Source organism: Aphelocoma coerulescens, chromosome 2 (assembly GCF_041296385.1).
Source record: "Aphelocoma coerulescens isolate FSJ_1873_10779 chromosome 2, UR_Acoe_1.0, whole genome shotgun sequence".
In the NCBI taxonomy this organism is placed as follows: domain Eukaryota; kingdom Metazoa; phylum Chordata; class Aves; order Passeriformes; family Corvidae; genus Aphelocoma; species Aphelocoma coerulescens.
In genome coordinates this window covers 55339619-55358877 of record NC_091015.1, presented here as the reverse complement: position 1 = coordinate 55358877, position 19259 = coordinate 55339619, and the positions used below count along the sequence as shown (strand labels likewise).

At 35.3% G+C, this 19259-nt stretch overlaps 1 protein-coding gene across 14 annotated transcripts in view; it reads right to left on the bottom strand.

Annotated features, from left to right (window-relative positions):
- Positions 1-19259, bottom strand: part of BBS9 (Bardet-Biedl syndrome 9) — a 288845-nt gene that overhangs the window by 110096 nt on the left and 159490 nt on the right. For 8 of the 14 annotated variants that reach the window (XR_011149049.1, XM_069007583.1, XM_069007584.1 and 5 more), the window contains exon 22: positions 4441-4551. The exons of 1 other annotated variant lie outside the window; for it this stretch is intronic. Coding sequence is in view for 12 of the 13 variants with exons in the window: in XM_069007583.1 (XP_068863684.1) it covers positions 4441-4551 (111 nt within the window). In the remaining variant the exon portion in view is untranslated. 5 more of the 14 variants (XM_069007575.1, XM_069007576.1, XM_069007577.1 and 2 more) reach the window with 3 other exon arrangements.

Here is a 19259-nt window from a genome sequence, read left to right as displayed (position 1 = left end):
ATCTGGGTGCAACTTTGGAGGGTGTTTTGAAAATCTGACTCAGAATGTCTTATTTTACTGGAGTTTGTAGCTCAACCTCACAGTCATCTACGTATAACCGCTTGTCTATTTAATCAAAAATAATAAGCCAGATTCAAATTAAAGACAGTAAAAATCTATTCCAATCATAAACAGATTATCATAAATTATAATAGATTATCATAAATCATAAATGCTGAGACAGTTTTTGGTCTTAGATGCTTTGACTATTAAACTATGGAAGTTTATTTACTTTACTAAATATAATGATACAGAAAACGAGAACTTCGAAATCTAATCTTTAAGTCATCTAAATATTTGCATGACAGCAACATACAAAGATTTTAACTAAAACAGTGGAAGCACAGTAGCAAATCCAAATGTTAAATCTTTTGTCTCATTAATAGCTTCTCAGAAATATTTGTGTTTAAACATAAATGTAAATATTGAGCCATACTGCTCTCTCAGGAAAAGACAATTACTCTGAATTATCATGGCAAAGTCAGGCAAACATTTCCCTTATATATTAAAGACTTTTTTTGGTTTGGTTTGGTTTTTGTTTAGATCTATCATTTACAGGATAGGTTTACAGGATCTTAGGTGAAAAATTCTGCCAGGAAAATCAAGTCTTACAAGTTGTGACTATTCCAATATCTGCATGACATGACACTTGACAAATCTGACTCCTGGTGTATAAAAATCCTGAACAAGTAAGCAAATTAAAAAGTAATCAGCACAATTGTTTCACACACACACACACACACAAAGATCAAAACAAAACCAACCAAAAAAACCAAGATACATATTTCAGCCCAATCATTCTTGTATTCATACTAACTTTTCATCTGCTTTTTCATCAATTTAGTGAAGTTAGTCATGATTTACCAGCATAAAACTCTTTACTCATAAAAAACCAACCAGACCCTTTCTGTGTAAAATATTCACTAGGAATATTGTTGGAAAAAAATATTGGTTGGTCTTAGGAAATTCTCTTTCATAGTAAGTAGCATGTAGCACAGAGCATACAAGAAATTCAGAATACTTACTGTAAGGGCTATATCCCGATAAATGCATGTTGTTATTACATCCTAAAGCTCACCACCAGCACAGTTTAATTGTTGTTTTAAGGTTGTTTCCCATATTCCTCACAGATTTCTCTAAAAAGCCCTCAGGTACGACAACTTCCTTATACATCTTTGTGGCAAACCATATTTTCAATTAATTTCACCAGAAATATTTTTGCACAAGTGAGGGCTTGAGAAGTGGAGCTCTGCAAATCTTTGTTAATTGTTACCTTCTAGAACACATGAAAATTTCTCCATACAATCAAACCACTCAAGCAGACTGCAACTCTAGTTGGAAATTCATAACTTATAAAGAAGAAAATGGAAGACAGCAGGAAGAGTACACCAAAGAGAAAGGAACTCCACAGTACCTACCTAGAGTCTACAATCACTACATTTGTACTTGTGATTGCAGCAGAGGTCAGCATTGGTATTGTAGCTGTGAGCTCATGGAGAAAGTAAAGACCTAACAAGTGAACTCAACTTCAAATTACATTCAAACTGTCCACCAGGCTTGTGCAGTCCATGATGCAACATATGCTGCTCTGTCCTCCTTCTAACCAAAACAGCAAGAACAAAATTAGCAGGGATTCTGTGTCTTGAGGTGGCAAGCAGGAAGAATTATTTTCCATTCACTGGACAGAGAATGTTCAAGGGAGTATTTTGTACCCGCTCAAAGCAAAAGCCTTCTAAAAGAAACTACTCCTACAACAGCAGTAATGCCACTAGCTTCCAAATATCATGAATGGGATCCCATTCTCTACTATGAAATCACAACATACTTGGATTAGAAAGAAATAAATAAGTGTCTCGCTTTGAGACAGATGATAGGCAATACAGTATCATACAGACACGCCAGGACAATAAGTGAAACAACCCAGTGAGAACTGTTTCAGCAATTAAAAGAAAACATCATAAAACTAGTAATTCCCCTTCCAAAGAGACTCCATGATTGGGCTAAAACCATTCATTCTGTCCTTGCACAGACTTGTAGCATGACTACTAGACGTCATTTTCTGCTGCCCTAAGTCACTATTCCAAGTAAAGCCAAAAATCTCACTCACATGCTTAGCAGCTGCCTGGAAAGTCTCAGCATAATACTTTGCATGAGATAATTAGCAAGTCTGTGACAGGATGATGGCCTACAGCAGAGTTTCTCACAGAACAGTCTTCCAGGTCGCAGTGTCTCATTTCCCTCAGTTCTTTGCATAGCTCACACAACATATTATCATACAATCACAGAATATCCTGAGTTGGAAGTGACCCACTAGGGTCATCAAACAACCAGCTCTCAACTTATAATGAGAATCTATCTTGAACTCCATTAGGAAATGAAGGAAGATATATTAAGAAAAATTATTTTTACTCTGTCGTTTTTTCTCTCTTATATACTGCACATAGTTAAATTAAATGCAAACTCAAAAAAAACCACAACAGAAAATATTCTTTGAGGGCTCTTTGTAATCACCATGGTCTTGCTGCAGTCAGTGGTGTCTGAGCAAGAACTCAGTCCAAAAATATCATGTACAGAAAAACACTGAAAGGCTGTGATTTCATGCCTACTGTTACCTTCAGGTTTAAGTAGCTCCCTTGGCTCTTATGCTTGTAGCAATTAGAATTTCCAGACAGCTCAGTGGCAGATATTCTAGGTGTTCTCTATACTGCAGCAGTAACTGGCAGATGGCAGTCAATTCTTACCATGAATGAATTAAACTCACTCGTGTAACACATGGCTGTAAACCTAAAGACTTTTTAAAAGCTTTCAAAATTTTCATTCTGCCTTTTATAGTTACAAAGCAACAACAGCCAGCTGTGTGACGTAAGTCTCAATTTTTATCATGGGCTAGGACTTACACTAGGATATGCAGGTCCCCATGCTGTTGTTTCTGGATCTCATGAATACATTTCTACACTTTTCCATTCATGCTAGCCTTTTCAGTAATAAGTTTATTTAAACATAACAGAACACTATCTACTGAAGAACAAATATGTGCTTGATCAGAAGACTGGAGCATCAGACAAAGAGAAATAACCTGCCATATGTTTGTGATTTATTAGTCTAGTTGCCTGAAGTTGGAATTTTATCAGGCTTGTATCCTACATCAGAGAGATGATATACTTTTCTATTACCAGGAGGGTACTTAATATATCCAGATGGCAAAGGTTAAACTATATTTATGTCAACGTTGACAGGCTCTCTTCTTCTAGTGACCTGAAGTCCATGAGGACCGCAAGTAATTAGCACTCTAGAAAAGTCAGAGCTTTAGGCCTTCAGGGGATTTTTCAGGTTATTTTTGTAAGCAGGTACTAATTTTTGAGTTTTAAGTTACACTGTGGCATTATTATGCACTGCTGCATTAGATATCCTTCTTTCCTGACCACTATTAAAAATTTGCTAATCTAAATTCTGCTATCTAAATTAACTATATATTCCAACTCCCTGCCTGTCTGTCCTACAGTTATCTGGGAAAAAAGCAGCTGAATGCTTTTTAAACACACAATTGGCTGAGTTTTGCAGATGTATGAGGATTTTCTATTTTTGAGTATTGTTGGTTGCAACCTCTAAGCTACTTTTCTTAACTTCAACGTCCATCCATAATGAATAGTTCTGATTCACAAGCAACACTCAAATACACTTTATAATAAATATTTCAGGACAAAATCAGACAAGGAGAGAGGGAAAAGAAGTGTGAAGGTACAACTTAGTAAGCAAAATGTGAAATTGCTATAGTCAAACCCTGAGAACTTACTAGACACTTTATTAAACTGCAAGGCAGTACTTTACAGTGCTGCTTTTAAAATATGTTAACACTATATCACAGTTCCCGGCAGCATGAAGTCTTTCCAGAAAATGTGTAATCACTGCATGCAGCATATTTTATAGCCAGTATAATTTCATTTTATTATATCCAATAATATTTTTCTGAAATTCTAGGAAGTCTCTCCACAAAAGATAAGTAATGACCATATTTTAATCAGCTGGCACAAAGTGTAACCACCATACCACAGGAAAAAAAAACCACCTTTATTACACTAAAATGCCCTCAGTTTCATTTTGCCTCTGTAGAAGAGATCATGAACAGAACCTGTGAGAATCTCGTTCAAGTATTATGTAGCACAAAACCTTTCAACTGTGTAGTTATTTAATTCCAAGACTGATCTTTAAAGTCGAGCCATTCTTGACAGAATAAGCTGAATAAGCTCAGAATCCTACACATTGTACTATTGTAGCAAGAAAAGCTAGAAATTATGCCAACAAAGACTGAAATACATGCCATTTGTTTCATGTGTCCACAAGCATTCTGAAAAGATGAGCTGTACACCTCTAAGTGAAATAACATAATTTTCCTTTTCTTACCAGGCTTGGATTTCTGCTTTGTGATCTGCCCGTTACTGGAAAACATTGCTGTGGAGCCCGGTATAATGGTCCTTTCCTCTAAATCAGACTCTGGGATTGTAGCACAGCCACCTAGTTGAAAATTGAATACATTTAATGTGGTGTTTATGTAACAAAACAAAATTCATTGGTGCATAATTGAGGAAAAGAGGCGATAAATTAGCTGACAGGAACACATAAAACTGAAATAGTCTTTACTTTCCCTTCACAGAAACATTTGTTAAAGAAAACTATTACCACGGTCTAGAAGGCTGATTATGCCTTAATGACTTCTCTCTGCTACTTATGTCATTTTGAAAAACATTTGAATTAACTTAGACCACAGAATATGCAAAACTGGTTCCACATAAAACATGGAAAATAATGTGATTTGTGTTAAAGATCAGATTACTGGGAGCTATTTTTGTAATAAAGGAATTAAGTGTGAAAGAAATAACTTCATAAAATCAACAAACCTTATGAAGATTGTTAGCTTGCCACAGAGAATGACATGATGATTTTTTTTTTGGATGGGCTATTAAATGTAGTATTTTTATTAGTGTTAAAGATATGGAAACAGGGATACTTTCAATGCGTGTCCAATAACGCACCTTACTCAAGTGATTATAGGATGTATGGTTTAACATCTTAGTATTTTTCAACATTGCTTTATGAGCCGTTCACTAGACAACACAATCACTTACAACTTTTTCTTGAAATGTGTTTAAATGCCTATGTTTAAAATACGAAGAGAAGTATAAGCTACTATTTGTAGTAGTAATAGTAGTATCAGCTAAAGATAGCTGTAGTGGCTTGCAGTGGAATAGGTTGATGTAAATTTATTTCAGAACAGCTGTGGTCAGGACACTGGAGGATGTGTCACTGTTCCACAGCAAAAAGACGGCCTTACAGCAAGTGCATTGCCAACAATACAGCTGCATCTTTTTCTCACAGCCCTCACAGGAACACCACTAGCAAGCAAACAAATCCATGTACTCATCTATTGTGCTCTGAAAGCACATGTTTATAAGCAGCACATCAACTCCCAATGGAGTGCACAGAATTTTTACCTTCATGTCAGAGTTGTTCTATTTTGAAAAGACATGTTCTGCTCCGGGCCCCATAAAAAGTGCATCAAATTTGCAGCAACACAGGCTATTCTCCCTTTACAAACCAAATGAGTAAAACAGTTAAAAATAAGGTTGCATTCCTAAGTAGGAGAGTTGCATTTTCCCTGGCAGTTTCAGAAGCACTGGCAAACCATGTCCTGCAGAAATGTACCACCCTGACTAGTGAGGATAAAGCATGGCAGCTCTAGTGAACCCTGTGAAAACACTCAGTCCTACCAGATGAAGCACTAATACAGCATCTTTTGCTCCTAAGGAAGAGTAAAGACACAGGCTGCTTTATCCAAATAGACCCTCAGAGAAAGTGTAAGGTGTATCACAGGATTTATGTTTGATTTACAGAAAGTAAATTTTGTCAGTAAGAAAGGACAGTTAGGAGTAAATGTGTCACTGTGAAAACTCACGACCCATGACACCTTCAAATATTTAGGATACCTGCTATGAAAATAGAAGAGAAAATTGGAAATTAGGAAAATCTCTTCACGTTAAAATACCGTAACAGTGGGGTCATCTGACATTGCATTAAATATAAATATACCAACAGCCTAAATGAAAAAAAATATCTGTAAACCAATACCTCTGTTGCCATTTGAAAATTGTGACTAAAATGTAAACGACAAGATTTGAGGAAATGGAAATCAGTGCTTTAAAAGTCAATTGAGATATCTTTCATTCTTATTGTTCAGATAAAATATACACTCTTAAACACTAACCTGTAAATACAGGATACAAAATTAAGGTTTCTTGTCCAAAAGAACTATTAAGAAATGGCACAATACATTTTAATTTTATAACATTTTGTAACAGCATGAGCAAAAACTCACCAAGTCAATTAGTATCCATTGAATTTCTACATGCAAATAAAAGAACTTTTCTAACATTCACTTTAAAACCTGAAATTCAGTAACTTATATAGCCTTGAGGACTGATGGCCCTTGGTGCCAAAATATTTCATTATTTATCAATGGTGACAGTAACTGATTAAGAGTTGGAAAAGGTCTATTTGCCCTTAGCTACAACATACTACTAGTTAAAAGGAAGCAGGACATCCTGATTTTTATTCTAATGTAAGAGATTTATTGAGATATACCTGTCATGATACCATCAGAAGTTATTACAATTAAAAGCAAAATTAACTTCTTCCATAACTTTATTTTACTGAGAATAGTGAGGATTGAAATGTTACCAGGGACATACTATTTTAGAAAAAAAAGAAAATTTCAACAGAACACACAGAGCAATACAATCAGCATCAATATTAAGAGTAGTAATTAAATGTTACTTGTGCAAGGATGCCAATAACTGTTTCCTATGAACTGTTTTTAAATACTGTTTTTTCATAAAGGCATTCCATGTGCTAAAAGCACTGTTCTCAGCAGGGCAGGATTTCACTAGGATTCTTGAGACAATAATTATTTCAATAAGTGACCAGACAAGAAAGCAATATATGGTTATATTTTTACTCATTTTTGAGACAGTGAGGCTTACAGTATCAAAGTCTTTGTGCCCCCTCCTTTCTACCTTGCTCTTCTAATACCCATATTACCTTGTAAATGAAGGAACTACTCAAATTTGCTAAACATGTCCCTTAACTTGTTCAGATGCATAGGGGTGGGGAGCATGACTGGAGCCTCATCTACACATAACCTGCCTCAACACAAGCAGTACCCACTTCTTCCAATGACACTAACAGGAAATCCCATTTTCTTGCTCCAATCAGCACAGATACATATCCTCAAGATAACAATGGATACCCTTGACAATATGCTATGATTTCCCACAGGAAGAAAGGTGTGGAGACCACACTAAGGCTATTGTCACACGGAAAGAAGGGAAACATTCAAAGCAAATTGCAGATTCTCACTAGACTGGAAAGGAAACTGGATAAGGCACAAATACACACTACTGAATACAATATTTAAACCATGGTAGACCAGGATTTTGTGATTCAAAAACATTTTACAATTCAGAAGGACAGCTATCTGGAGGAAAAAAAAAGAAAAAAAAAAAAGAAAAAAAAAAGAAAAAAAAAAAGAAAAAAAAAGAAAAAAAAAGAAAAAAAAAGAAAAAAAAAGAAAAAAAAGACCTTTTCTGCTACAACTACAAGCTTTTTCATTTCATACTTCAAAAGTTCTACTGATGGTGTATATTCTGACTTCTATGGCTAGAACTTCTTTAAGTTAAAAGAACTCTGAATTTTTGTATACCTCTATATACACTTCAATAAGTATTCACTGAACTCCTGGTTTAGCAAGCATTTTCGGTTTTTATGCACATGAAATCCTAAAAGAAATCACAGCAACAAAATAATTCGCATTCATTCACAATTAACTGAATGGTATAGATCTGAAAAGCGAAATATTTAAGGAAAAAGGGGGAAAAGAGAAGGAATAGTAGTACATAAATCTACACACTGGAAATGATCCAAGCTGAGAAGTCCTCCAGATGTCAGTCTGTAAACAGTGCTTCATAAAATGAATTTCCCCATTAATTGTTGGCAGGAATAACATCTAGAATATGTTATTACATCTGACCCACTCTTCCCCCCTTTTCTGTGTAGCTAAATTCTTGTCTGGCATCACAGACCTTTTATCAGTTGTGATAAATCCAAGAAAGCAAGCTTTTGTCAGCAAAACTGTTTGATAGGGTACAACATGCATAAAATTACACTCAAGTTAACTGTGAACTTTGTTCACCAAAGGAAATGAGACTTCTCTTGCTTATTTTCACTACATCTGTTTTTGTAACACTTTTGGTTCTTCAGTTGGAAAAAGATACCCACACCCAAAGGAAACATAAACACATAACACATATTGAACAAAAATTAAGTACTGACAGTTTTCCTACAGGTTCCTATCACCATGCTTTTACACATTTTAATACGGCTTTAAAAGTTGAAAAACAGGAAAACAAAAGTGGTATACATCAGAAAAAATGAAAAGGCACTTTGAGGTAAAGGGTATTTGAGTTTCCTTTTTCTCTTCCACTCAATCACAACCTAAACTATGCATAAAGTTTCCATTTTCCTCTGAAATTAACTCTTACAAGAGTCCACAGAAAGAAGAAAAAAAGCTTCCTGAGCAGTCTTTGGCAGCAAGATAGTCAAAATGTGAGCAGGAAGCTTTGTAAACAGCAGGTTTTGCATCCATCTGTATACCATTATAAAACGGAGATAATCTAAACAGTAAAATTATTTCACAGAGATTCCAAAAAGCTCTACCCAAAACCATGTTCACTTGGGTTTTCTGTTCTGTCAACAATTTTAGGGAAGTGTACACCAAAAATGCAGTCTAATGCTTTAGAGGTTATTCTCTTCAAAGAGTTAATCAACTACCTGTACTGACTCTGCTAGCTATATTTATTCAAGTCCTGTAAATTTTATTAGGATCTGCCCATCAGAAGGTAGCTTGCCTATTGAAATAAACACTGTGTGCAGGTTGTGAAGATAGGTAATGCTATTGCTGCTTTTTAAATGGAAGATAAAACAAAATCTATAGAAGAAAACAATACATATTTGAGTGTATGATGAGATCTATGGAACATTCACTCACATACCAGCCCTAGATTAGAGTCTATCATTTGAATAGACATGATAAGAAGGCAAACACAATTCCATTGCGGAGCTTGAGGAGAAAGAGAGAAAAATTATGAGGAAGGGAAAAAGTAAGGGAGAGAAATAGGGAGGGAGAAAGAGGGAGCAGGGGGACTGAGACAGAAAGGAAGATGGTAGGGGGAGGGGAGGGCTAGGCAGAGGAAAAGGATTTTTTTTTTTTTTCTCCTAAATGGGTGGCTGATAACAAACACTGTTACAATTCACAGCAGCAAACAGTCCAGGTTTAGTTCAGATATTCACTTGCAAAATGTAGAGTCACTAAATAATCAGCTATAGATTTCACAACATATCACTTAAGTCGAACAGTAGCTACAATCCTGCAGTCACACAATTCCATTGTTTTCTGTCTGCTTTGACACAACCAAATTCAACAAAATGATGGAAAATATTTCTGTATTACATTCCAGTAGAATAATAAATTAGAGGAAAAAATTATACCAACAGAAAATGTAGTCTCAGGTCATAGAAAATCACCAAAACATATTTTCAAAGGGAGCACACAGAGACTTACTAGACTGTTGTTCTGATTTACTCATTTTACTGAAACGTTTCTTAACAAAACTTCCAGTTCTTAAATTCCATAGCTTTTTTCCTTTAATAAGTTGTCACTATTTGCACAGAGAGCTATGCAGAGATAATTCACACCAATTGTGTGGCTTCTGTTTGAGCTTGTAGACAATTCAAGTATTTTGAACATGTCTGAGTTCATAAAACCTTGACTTACAAAGTTCAGGCTACTTTGGCAGCAGAAGCTCTTTATGGGAGCAACTATGGTGTTTAAACTGTCAAATAGTCTTGGCCATTCTTCCAGGATGAGGTTCAGTGCATGTGGTATGCAAGTCATACAAATGGCATTGGGAAACACATTGCTAAGAGCAGATCCAACAGCTGTTTTCATTAAAGACACATTATTGGACATTCGGCCAAGAACATAAGATCAAAATTCAGTAGTACCCCTACTAACTCAGGACTGAGAACGCCAGAACAGCAAACTACACAAATGCCACCCAAGATCTACCAAAGGCACTTGCTACACACCGTGAACAAAGGATGAACGATGACAGCTGCGATTCAGCCACAAGTGAACTGTTCCTTCCAACCACCTATTCACCTGATGAGCAGAGACTGGCTGATAAACATGCTCTGTGTTCTGGTATGTGTTGGGAGAGGCAGCTTACTAAATTCTGTAGTGCTTGGCAGATTTCCATCTGCTTTTATGCAACAGAAAAGAAAAATCAGCTTACAAATGGAATTTTTCAAGGGGAATATCAACTCTTGACAAACAACATAACCATAAAAATCACTATTTTCAGAGTACACTGCCTCACAAAACACCCGGTGGTTTTTGTTGACTGGGTCTCACATCCTCATCCCCATACTCAGTATATCACTAAGTATAGCTTTTGTTTATCATAATTAGACATTAATTTCTTTCAAAATGCTTAAATACTGCAGTAGCAGATACAGAATATACTGTCATCAACCTATTTTCAAGACAACATTCTCTATTCAGTAACAAAGTCATTTCACGCTACCCTTTTGTGGAGCAAGAATATGCAAGCCTTTTGTTTTGGTTTACACAGATAAATTCATCTCATTCACATAAATATACACATATATGTATTAGGATATATGCACATATAAAATACATAAAGAATTTTACACAAAATAATTTTTTTTTAGTAAGACTTTTTTTGAATCTCTAGCGCTTGTATTTATCGCATTGTTTTGGTAATACACAGTTGTAAGAAGGTTACTAGACCTTTAGACTTTTATAGTAATTTACATCAAAAACTTAAATAGGTAATGCTCCCTTTGACATACACTTTCCTGATTATTTTTTCTAAAAGCATATTCAAATTAATTTCCACTGTCCCATCTGGTTTCTATCTGCCAATAGAGAGCACCTCAAAGACAGTGTTTGAAGGAGCTGGGATCTCTGGAGCATGCTTGTCAAAAAAACTCTCCCAATATTGTCTTCATGTAGTCTCTAACCTTTCTTCAGCATACAGTGAAAGTAAACAGAGTAAAACTGACTTTTATAATCTTGATAACAAGCCATCCTAGTATCCCTCATTCTAAAAAAATTTAGGGAAATATTTTGCTTCCATTCCCATTTAAAACACTTGTACTTCCTGGAGCACAATATGAAACTTTCTTCCAATTGAAGACACAAGCATGCATCTTCACATATATAGACAGTATATGCTTGTAAGTATGTGTATACACAAATTTTGGGCTTACTAGGGAAGGAAGAGCAAGTCCTCATTCCCTGCACTTAGAAGTTGAAGAGACGGTAAATGCTTGTGGCAAAGTTTGCAGTGCTGTAACCTATGATTTACAAAAGTGTTCCATCACACAACCATAGTGCAAAGACTGTCAAAGTGAGTAGTCTTTGACTGATTCAGGGGAACAAATAACTATTTACTTTCAGGGAGTTTACAGTATTTTGGCCTAAGCAAAACAACAACAGGAGGAAGCTAAAAAGTGCAGGTTAGAATTTTATCTTAGCTGTGAACAAGAAATAAAAGATAATGCAATTTGTTGCATGAGGCCTTGTTATGCTGGGTATTTTGGATGCTTGAGACAGCCTTGATAGAACAGTAGTACAATAGAAACAGTTGATGAAAGATCTATGCCTAATCCAGATGAGCAACTAAGTGAAATCGAAGAGAAAGCATTTGAGATGTAACCTAATGCATGATTTTGGGCTAGAGAATAAGACCTACTGACATCAGATGTAAGATCAAATACACTGTGGATAACAGAAAACAGTGGACTAGTAACTGGGATTAAAATGTAGGTACTGAAGAATGTATGTTGCTCAGAAAAACAACTTTAAATTGGTAGAGTAATACTTCATAGCACTATTGTGATGGGCTACTGAAAGAGAAGTATACAGAATTGGTCACTTTGGAAAACTAAAGTAGTTTAATACACAAAATGTCAAATTTTAGCTACAGAACACAAATATCTGATTGCAATTGCAATTGCATTAATATTATGAGAGTTGGAAATGAGGGTATTATGGAAATGAAAGAAGATATGAAATCCACAGAAATAATCACAGGTTGACAGAAGAAAAAGGTTCCAGTGTGATGACTAGTAAATTTTGAAATCCACCTGACAATTTTCCATGTAAGGATCAAGAAAGGAGTAACACTATTGAACAAGACACTGGTAGGACATCTAGAACACTGAGTTCAATTCCTGTTACCATGTTCAATAAACCTGGAGAAGTTCATCTGAAGATTACTAAGATCATATAGGAATCACATACCTTATTGACACTTGAACAGATGACCAGTCTTGCTAAGCTAAGACTAATAAAAATGGAACAGACTGATCTTTATCAGCAATGCAATTAGGCCAGAAACCCTTAGTGTTAGGCAAAATAAAAGACACTCTTAGAAAAGGAGGACTTATTCATAAATTAATTTTTACTGGAAACTAGGTTTCTGACTACCAAAAGAGCAAGGGCTTTGAATCACTCCTGAACAGAAACCATGGAGGTAAATAATTCTGTTTATGAATGGGACTAAATTACCTTATTCTAACACAGAGATGGAGTTTCTGAACAAGGGGTTTCTTTTCTTCCTTCCCCTCCAAATAGAAAATATAGGTAATAGAGGTCAAAACAGATACAGATTTATCGATTAGTATTCTGAAATTACCCAATTATCTGTTATCTAATTATGAGTAGTTATCCAATCTAAGAACATAAATAAATTACTACTATCTATTTATCTAACAAGTGAACATGAGATCACAAAAACAATACACTACATGGCTACTTCAACCAGCTACAGGAAGTAACCATCAGATCACAACGTAAATAAAAATTATAAAGATCCTGGGAGCAAATATCATTGAAAATACTTCATTTAAAAAGAACCCGTGATATTGCACATGCTTAAAAACTCTGGTTCTGACAATTCTGATTCTCAATAATATTTGAAAAACAAGCTTAGTAAATTTACATTTGGAGAGACAAAATATAAAATGCTAAGTACTGAAATTTCACAGAAGTAATCTGCCATTGTAGTTTTAAGAGGGTAATGAACTAGCTTCCCTTTTCCTGCATCTCCTGATAATACTTAGAAATATGTAGATCAAAGGATGAAATAAACATGGATAAAAGCATTGTCTTCTAATGATATTGAAATAAACCTAGTAAACATCTATCTAGTGGATTTAGAAGACAAACTGTATAGAGACCGTTTGGGCACGAAGAGCTTAGGAAATCAAAGCGTTCATAAGAAAATTCTCTTTTTTAATAACACTGAAGTTCCTTTCCACAATTGAAAAGCAACCTTTGCTGAAAATTCTTTCTTTACTGCTAGTTATATCAAAGATATAATTCTTTTCATGTATTGGAAATTTCTACTTTCTCAGTTGTATCCAAATATTAGATTTGTCCCTAGTATGTAGAACATGTAAATAACATTGTATTTGTTTAGTCATTAATATGTTGTTTTTACTTAATAGTCAACTATGATTTTTTATTAATTGCACTGGGAGCTAAGAATCAATCAAATTATACCAATCTATCTTTGCTCCAATACTGCAAAAAAACCCATACATTACTTATATTTACTTTATTTTCACTAGCATTTAGTACTTCATTTGCTATATACTCCACTGACCAAATAAATCCAATTATGATCTTTTGCTAGCTCAACATTCTACAGCATTAAAATCTCCAGGATTGACTTCAAGAGGAATCCAGAAAAAGCAACTTTGGCTCCATTAAGTACCATAATACCCTTAAATTAATTTAGTTTATTTGGAGGAAATGAGCACAAAACTGTACATAATAGTTTAAAATTGCATCTTATCCTACAGACAGAATTTTTTTCCTCTGTTTACAGAACTTCCTATTCAGCAAATTTTACTCTTCAAGCTGCACAGAATTTCATTCTTTCACTACTACCACACATATACCTGTGTAAATCATGCAATTTTACTAAAGTTAACACCATTCAAATGTTATGAAAATGATACAACTGAAGGGTAAAAAAATTTTGCATATATAAACTTTTTGTATCATATCTCTGGCAAGCATTTTCAGAAGTAGCCAGGAGATTGATGCGCTTCATGTGATAAACCCTAAATAGAATCGATTTTACAAAATTGCAAAGTATCTTTTGATCAAACACAAGGTATCTGAAGATCTGAAAAAACATGCTTCCAAAAATGTCTAACTAAATCCTAAATGTCTGCCTAAAATCCTGGCACTGAAATTTTCAGGCAGGGGGAAGAGATTCAATTTGGCTAATGTCATAAAATGAATTACATCCACTAGAGGATAATGAATAGTTAGGGAGAACTCGGTTCAAATCCAGCTGCTTTTTTTTTTTTTTCTAAAAAGCAAGGTCTGTTTTTACAATAAAAATGCTATGTCTGAAACAAAGTGGCTTTTTATATGAGCAGGCACCGGATTAACTGTTCTGTTTCATTTTATTTAAAAGCTGAAATTGCTGCTACTGTCTAAGATAATAAATAAAGTGACAGAGCAAGTGATGCTCTCAGTCTGCTACTTTTATGCCTTATGCTTATTTAATTCTCTCAATCAACTCTCTAGTTTTTAAGTATCATCTTTTAGTTTGACCAGGACAAGGGCCTACTCATTTTTTAAAAATGCTATATTTCTAAATGTGATTGGATACCCTGAAATCTGCTAAAGTAAAAAGTGAAAATTGTATGCAAAGGGCAGTCCCTACTTCCCTTCCCCTCCAAATCACATTTTTCTTTGTTTTGTACAACATCAGTACACGCAAAAGAAAGTCTATTTCAACTTAAACATACATTTTGTAATGCTTATTTTAAATAAAAAATAATTTAGAAATGTCGACCTCATCTTCAAGGAAACCATACGAAGCAAGATAAAGACTAAATTATCAAACATGCTATTCAAAATACAACTAAAAGTATTGGACAAATAATATGAAACTGGAAAGATCTTATGGCTTGCTTTGCCCAATCACACCAATCAAGAAAAAAAGAGAGGAAACAAGTTTAGAGGTCCTGCCAAGAGCCTGCTCCAGGCCAGACTCTCCATGGGGTCCCAGCCTCCTTTGGGCACATCCACCTCCATGGGCTGCAGGTGGATCTCTGCTCCACCATCTGCTTTCACGGGCTGCAGGGGTACTGCTGCCTCACCATGGTCTTCACCACATGCTGCAGGGGAATCTCTGCTCCTGTATACCAGGAGTAGCTTCACCACCTCCTTCTCCACTGACCTTTGCATCTGCACAGCTGATTTTCCTCACACATTCTCACTCCTCTCTCCAGCTGAAGTTTAACAGCCTTTTTCCCCCTTCTCAAATACATTATCCCAGAGGTGGTGCCACCATCCCTGATGGGCTGGGTCTTGGCCAGAGATGGGTCTGTCCTGGAGCTGGCGGGCATTGACTCTGTTGGACATGGGGAAAGCTTCTGGCAGCCTTTCAGAGAAGCCATCCCTGCAGCCCCCGCTACCAAAACCCAGCCATACAATACTCAATACACCATGTTACAGAACTAGACCAAAAGAACATACTAGTATCCCTTTTCATAGGCTATAAACACTACTTGGTTTGGAAAGTTAAATATTATTTGAAATTGGTTTTTATTGTCTAAAGCCATTCTCAAACAAAGGTAGGATTTTGCAAACATTGATATGCTTTAAATTATTTGGTGGACTTTATGAAGCCACTGATTAAAACAACACCATGCCTGCTGCTTCTCCTATACTTCAGCAATGTCACTTTTCCTTTACCAGTTCTTTTTACAGTCCACCTTTCTTTAAACCATCTTGCCACAACACTGAATTACTAGCTATACTTTCTCTGCTTGCACATTACTTGAAAGAAACTAACTAGTCCAAATACCTGTATCTGAGTGGCAAACCAAAGATCATTTAAAAATACGGCATCCAAAGATCGTCACTGCAGCTTGTTGACTTCACACCTACGATAGTGATATCAAATTCTTTTGACAGTTCATTAACAGCATGAGCAATCTCTTAGTGCCCACAATTGTGGGATATCTAAAGTTATCTAAATATTTTAGAGTCAAATTTACTACAAACACTATTATCAAATATTGTCCTCTTCATCTCATTAGACAGAAGAAGTATTCAATATGGAAAAACAATTACATCATTTTGACTGATGGGTTGGGGATTTTTTGGACTTGATATCAACTTTTACTCCAACGGCACCAAAATTCCTCCTGACCTTGGTAAGATCTGACTCCTTAATTAAAAACAGTAACTTGATGGGGGACAAATTCTATAAAAAAAAAAACAACACCCACCAAAAATGCCACAAATCACCACTATGAAAACATCATGCTTCTTAATTTCCTTCCATTAAAAGTCTGTGTTCATATAAAGAATTTGTTGTATAGCCAAGCTCACTGAATGTCTGTGGCATTATGATTCTCTTCAAGTAACCTTCTCTCACGACTGCTGAAACACACTAGGTTGTCTTGGCTCCCCTCCATGAAATAAGCTTAATGACTTCAAACACAGAAGAAACAAAGGCCAAGGATACATTTCATTGGTAAAAAAGTGTTTTCTGCCCCTTTGCTTTAATTTGGTCATGTTTACAATAACAAGTGAAGCAGAGCAATAGTAGCCTGTCTTGAGAGTCTAAGACTTCTTCACTTGAAGATTCAGTGTCCCATCTGATCATGTTCCAAAGTCTTTTTAACTCTGTTCTTTTCTGAAACTTCAAGTTTTGATCATAACTTCATATTCAACAAGCAGTTCCCTACAGGCCAATGTACTTTCTTCCACACTGAAAATTTATTAAATCAGACCAGTATCTCGAACACAACACATCCCTCAACATTCTGAGTATATGAAAACAAATTAGAGGTTTTCAAAGCCTTGAGAAAGATTATTTTAATTAATTTTAACAGATGAACTCAGGAATAACTTCAAATAAAAGATAAAGTGATTATATTATTTTTATGAAGCACTACAACATTTACATTAAAACACTAGCACTTTGTTCATATATAGAAAAATTATTTGTTAGAAATGCTAAAAAAGAAACTTCATTGGCCAAATATAGATTTTTCCCTTTCCAAATGACCCAGAACTAAAAGAGAAATTGGAAAAGACATTGTCTAGATAATGATTTACCTAAATAGAGTTACTGAAATCCAGCTCCAGTTTCCGTTCTGTAGCCAAACAGCCTGCAGGTATAATATCTTCAGCTGGCACCAGGCTTAATGCTTTTTTATTGATCTGCCCATGGCTTAAGTGCACACATAGGATATGGATTGTTAAACAATTCTTGTTATCTATCACTGATTATGGAAATATAATACATCTTGCAGCAGCATCTGCACTTTCTCTAACATGAAATGCTACTTAAAGCAAACTGTCCATTTTATCCTGTGAACTCTCTAACACCTGTGGGGGTTTTTGTGCACCAGCTAAATGGTTGAATTTGTTAAGTACCAGTTACACAAAAAGCCCTCTCTATTACAGCCCATGGTACAAGTGATAACATATCATTAGATTCCTTGTATTTGAATTGCAACAAATGCAATGTATAATTATAACTAAAAGTAATAAAGTACATTCCGATTCTTTGTATTTCTTCTCTTCCCCAATTGATCCTTAGCTGCTTCTCATTCGAAGATTTCAACAAATTTGTGGGATTTGCTCAAGTCAGTCTTTTCAAAGGGTTTGGGACAGCTATTAATACTACATACTGAGTGTTTCCTATTTGGTGCTTAGTAGGAATCAATAAAAATAAATGAATGCAATTTTCATATTTTCTTTATACTTTTGTCTCTGTACTTGTCACAAAGACGAGTATAGCACTGCCATCATGGCATCAAAGTTACAAGGAAAAATGAGGCTTCTGCAGTCCTCTAGTTTCTTTCCTCCCAAAATGGAATTCCATATTTGTGTTTTCCTTTCTATTGACATCAAATTTGCAGTAAGCTAAAAAACACCTTCCTTTTGTCCAAACACTGATAAAAGACCTCCCTGCTGGAATTCCAGACTCTGAAAATACTTTTAAAAGAAGTCTACTTCAGGGTTCACTCTTATCCATTCCACTAAGTCAGGTTACCAACCACTACATGAATGTGAGTAGAACAGTAACAGAGAACTGTCAAGTAAACAGAAGAAATCCTGACTAAGTCAATGGCAAAACTCCCAGTGACTTCAATAGGGCCAGGATTCCACCCTTATCTTGTTGATCAAAGCAATTATTTCACTGTTCAGAAAGACCAGACTGCTGCACCTGCCAAGAATTTCTTAAAGCAGCCTACCATGGTGAGTCTTACTTGTATATACCTCTATAACTATTCCTTTTTCCTTCTACTAAGATAAACTCTTGAACTGACAAAAATACAGCATCATAAGCAGCATCAACAACAAAGATCTTTCCTGCATATTAACAAATGTGCCAGACGTAACAAAGCTCTCCTTAGCATGACTTTACCACTGGTCTGCAAATGAATTATTTTCACTCCCTCAACACCTCTTCCCAACCACTGATGGTCATGCCTGCTGAAGTCACATACCTGCATTAAATAAGAATTATTTGACCCAACAAACAAAGTGCTTTCTTGGTTTGGCAATGCTGTATTACAAAAAAAGCTTCCTATTTTACAGTGACTCACAAAGCACACACTGGAAAGAATATCTTCTATATACCATGGACCCAAATTCAGAGTAGATTAACGATGAATAGTATAACTGAACACCTCTTCTATTTCATCACAGGGATTACAGTATACACTGTAACTACACTAACCAAAATTATATCATGTATATACAATTCAATAGCCAGAGAGAATCAACTTAGCCACATGAGAATCAATTTCACACTAAGCAATAAGAAAACTGTTTTTAATGTGCTGCAAAAACAACCAAAAACAAGGCTCTTTTTGACATAGATACTAGTATTTTTTATTTGGAAATATTTGAGAAATCTGTTGTAAAATTGTACAACAAGCATTTTTCCCTTGATAACTAATTAAACGAAATAACCAAGCACAACTGCTTCATTTTTTCTCCTCAGACTGGGAAATTATTGCAAAGTATTAAT